This window comes from Colobus angolensis, unplaced genomic scaffold (assembly GCF_000951035.1).
Source record: "Colobus angolensis palliatus isolate OR3802 unplaced genomic scaffold, Cang.pa_1.0 Scaffold229, whole genome shotgun sequence".
In the NCBI taxonomy this organism is placed as follows: Eukaryota; Metazoa; Chordata; class Mammalia; order Primates; family Cercopithecidae; genus Colobus; species Colobus angolensis.
Genome location: NW_012115477.1, coordinates 3390974 through 3394297, shown reverse-complemented (window position 1 = coordinate 3394297; position 3324 = coordinate 3390974). Strand labels below are relative to the sequence as shown.

The following is a 3324-nucleotide window of genomic DNA, read 5'->3' as shown; positions in this document are numbered from 1 at the left end:
CTAGAGTGACGCCCACCCTGCGCCCGCCTCTCTCCCCGACCTCCTCCCACCGAGTCCTCTTGGGCCCTGTCTGTCCCGACTTCAACTCCAGCCTCTCCCTATTGCATCCGACTCGCCCTCTGTCTCTTTCTGTTTCTGCCCCTCCTCTTCCTTCTGTGACTTAACTTTGTAAAGGGGATATGGACATGTAAGTAAAACTCATCCTGTCCCAGGCCCTGGCTTTCCCTTTCCGCGGGTAACGCTGTCTGAACCCGGTGCAGCTGGAACCCGCGCCTCGCCGGGCCTTTATTTCTCGTTCTCCCCTCCTTGTCCTCCCCTTCTCCACCCCTAGGTTGTGATGGGCGTAACTTTTAGAGGGAAGCGGCCACTGGAGGTAGAGCTGGACTAATCCAGTGCCTGGTAGACTGCGGGCCTCGGCACGGGCAGGAGCGGCCCGGCTGAGCAAGCCTGAGCCCGAACATTGGGGAGGGCGAGGCTGGAGGCCTGGGCAGAACAGCGCCACCGGGCTGACCTAGCCGCTGACCTAGGCACCTCGACTTCGGAGCACCCTGCCAGGCCCCTGGGCATCGCCGGACGCCCTGCGCAGGCTGTCGGGGCTTGGTGGGGTGTCCTTTTGGCAGCACCGAGACCCAGAGTTTGCAGAGTTTAGATCTCCCAATGTCAGCTCTTCCTCTTTTTCTTTGTTCCTGAGGTGGAACCGATGCAAGTTTCAGCAAAGGGCAGTCTTGTCGAATCGCTGCAGCAACTTTCTTTCATCTTTATAGCATATATTTTATTTTTAACTAAAAAACTGAGGGGAAAATAGCAACCTTCCACTTGGTTTCCCTTCTATGATAGTTTTTTCCTCTAACGGAGAGCAATTCTTTCTCTCGAAACTGCTAGTATTGATCCCAAAGTTATTTTGACCGCATTAACTTAACTTATGGGGTGGGGGCGGGGTGAGGGTAGGTGTTTTTTTCTTATGCAAAAATACTCCTTTCCGGTGAGACCAGATTAACTATCTCCATGTTTGTCCTTTTCTACCTCGTTTTTTCACCACTCCCAAACATAACCTCCCAATCTTTTTTTTTGTTAATCCGGCCATCAATTTCTATAGTACCCATTTCTGTAAATTCTCGCAATTCATTGAAGATCGTAGGGTTACACTTTTTTTGTGTGGTTTAAACTTACAAACAAGTGAAGAAGCTATCATTTATTTCAGAGGAGGCTGTAGTTTAAATGCCAAAAAAGGGAAAATAGGAAAATAAAAAAGAACCTTTGTAAAATATATCTGAACCTAATGGTTTGTACAACTGGAGAATCGTTCTAGATTAGTTACCAATTAAATGTAACTCCACCAGTGTAAGGGTGTGAGGCGCAGTTGTCCAGGAGATGATTTTGTATAGTATTTTTCTTGTACATTACTTCCAGTAAATATTGGAAAATATATTGAAGTAAACTTTTTTTTTTTTGTCACAAGAAAATTAAGAGTTATTGTTGCAGTTCTGATGAGCTGCAGGTTTTTTGAACTCACTTCTGGAGGTGCAGAGCCACAAACGCACTTTCGGGGCCTATTTTGCTCAAATATGAATTTAGATAGGTATCAAGCTGTAACTAAGACAATATTTGATAAACGTTGGATGACATTTAATTTAATGGAGCATGTACTTATTTGCATTTGCTGGCAGTTCAGGCATAGTTAAAGTGAGAGTTCTCCTATATTTCATAATAAGCGGGTCTGCCAAAACCCATGTATTAAATAAATTGTCCAAGTGAAACTCGACTAACTTTGGCCTTTGTGTATTTCCTGAAGGTAATATTGTTAACTGTTAATAAATACTTCTGACACTACATTTAAATGTTTGCAGATTCTGCAAACTAATTGCTCACTGTAATGTTGAAATAATTTGGATATTTCACATTGAAATGAAAAGCCTTTCTCTGGAGCATTTTAGATTTGCATTTTAAATGCATGAAATGTAATTGATTTATTTGTAATATTTTAAATGGTATTAATAAACTCAGATAAAAGACTAGGCTAGTTAATCTGTATTTTTTCCCCTTTTTAAACTATGGACATGTGCATTTTATCTTCAGTTAATTTCTAATTTAAACAAAATATAACCCTGTTGTGGTAATATTTAAATAATTACCTTTAAGATGTTAGATGGAAAGATCTATTTGGCAAAGCTGTGTTTTCTCTGTTTACCAAGATAAAGATTATAGTGTCTAAGGAATGTAATTGATTATTTACCAGTAGATTTAGCTCATAGCATCAGGATTTGCTGACCTCTTAAAATTTGTACTAAGTCACAATTCAAAGAAATTTCACCATTCTCTTTCCTTCTCAGTCTCCAGAAGGAGTCAGGTTGTTGGCCATTGATTGCATGTAGTATTTAAAAGGCCAAGCCTTACATTGGAAGATCAGTACATCTAAAATAAAAACATGGGTTTGGGGACAACTTTTGTTGTTAGGAGGTGGAGGAGGTCAAGCTAACAAAAGCTTGTTTTTGGCATTCCAAGTCTTAGCTAAAGATTATGTAGAGGTAAATATCAGTAGTAGATTCCTGTTGAAATGAGTTATCTGTTCTTTAAAAGTCTCTAAACAGCCACCAAAGAAAGGGAAGGTTAAACCTTAATCTATTTACTAGGCTATTGTTCATAGGTGTCAATGATGCCAATAAAAAATATTGTCTTGTTATGTCTAAGTGCATTTAAGCAATGGGTGTTCCTTGAGCCATACTTTGAAACATAAAATACTTTAAATGTTGACTGATGTTATATCACTATTTCACTATTAGATTAATATTATTATTTTGAATCAAATTGAATAAAAAGTTAGCGTGTTCGGATTCTTACAAGTTTAGCTTCTTTCTTTCTGTTTGCAATCTCCCCACCCTAAGTATAGTCTTGGTATACATCTTGAACTGAACATTTTCCATTGAAATCTATATATGGTAATTATAATACATAGAAACAAGTGAAAATACAAAGTGATATGAGCATTGTAAATTGAAAGGAAAAAGCAATTAGGGATAAAAGATGTTTTAGAATAATGTAGCTCATGTTCAAGTAGGTGACACCTTTAATCCTGCTATCTATACAGGTATTTGGGGCCTCCAGTCTCTATGGTTTCAGACAAACAAGTTAACTCTGATTCTTTGGTATACTGTAGTTCTAAATAATGGATTTTAAAAGTAAAATAGTTTCTTTCTGTCATTTTCTTCCTAGGAATAACAAGCAGAACACAGTTTAAGTGTTGTTTCTTTTTTATTGAAAGTTGCAGTGCTGAGGGATTCGGAAAGAGGGATTCTGAAGGAGTTAAATGTAGTGGCAGGTAAGAGG

General features: G+C 39.2%; 1 protein-coding gene across 1 annotated transcript in view; it reads left to right on the top strand.

Annotated features, from left to right (window-relative positions):
• The window catches only part of SP8 (Sp8 transcription factor), a 3954-nt gene extending 1396 nt beyond the window's left edge, over positions 1-2558 (top strand). The window contains exon 2 of the mRNA XM_011944207.1: positions 2455-2558. Coding sequence (XP_011799597.1) covers positions 2455-2558 — 104 coding nt within the window. The remainder of the gene's footprint in view (positions 1-2454) is intronic.
• The last annotated feature ends 766 nt before the right edge of the window (positions 2559-3324 follow it).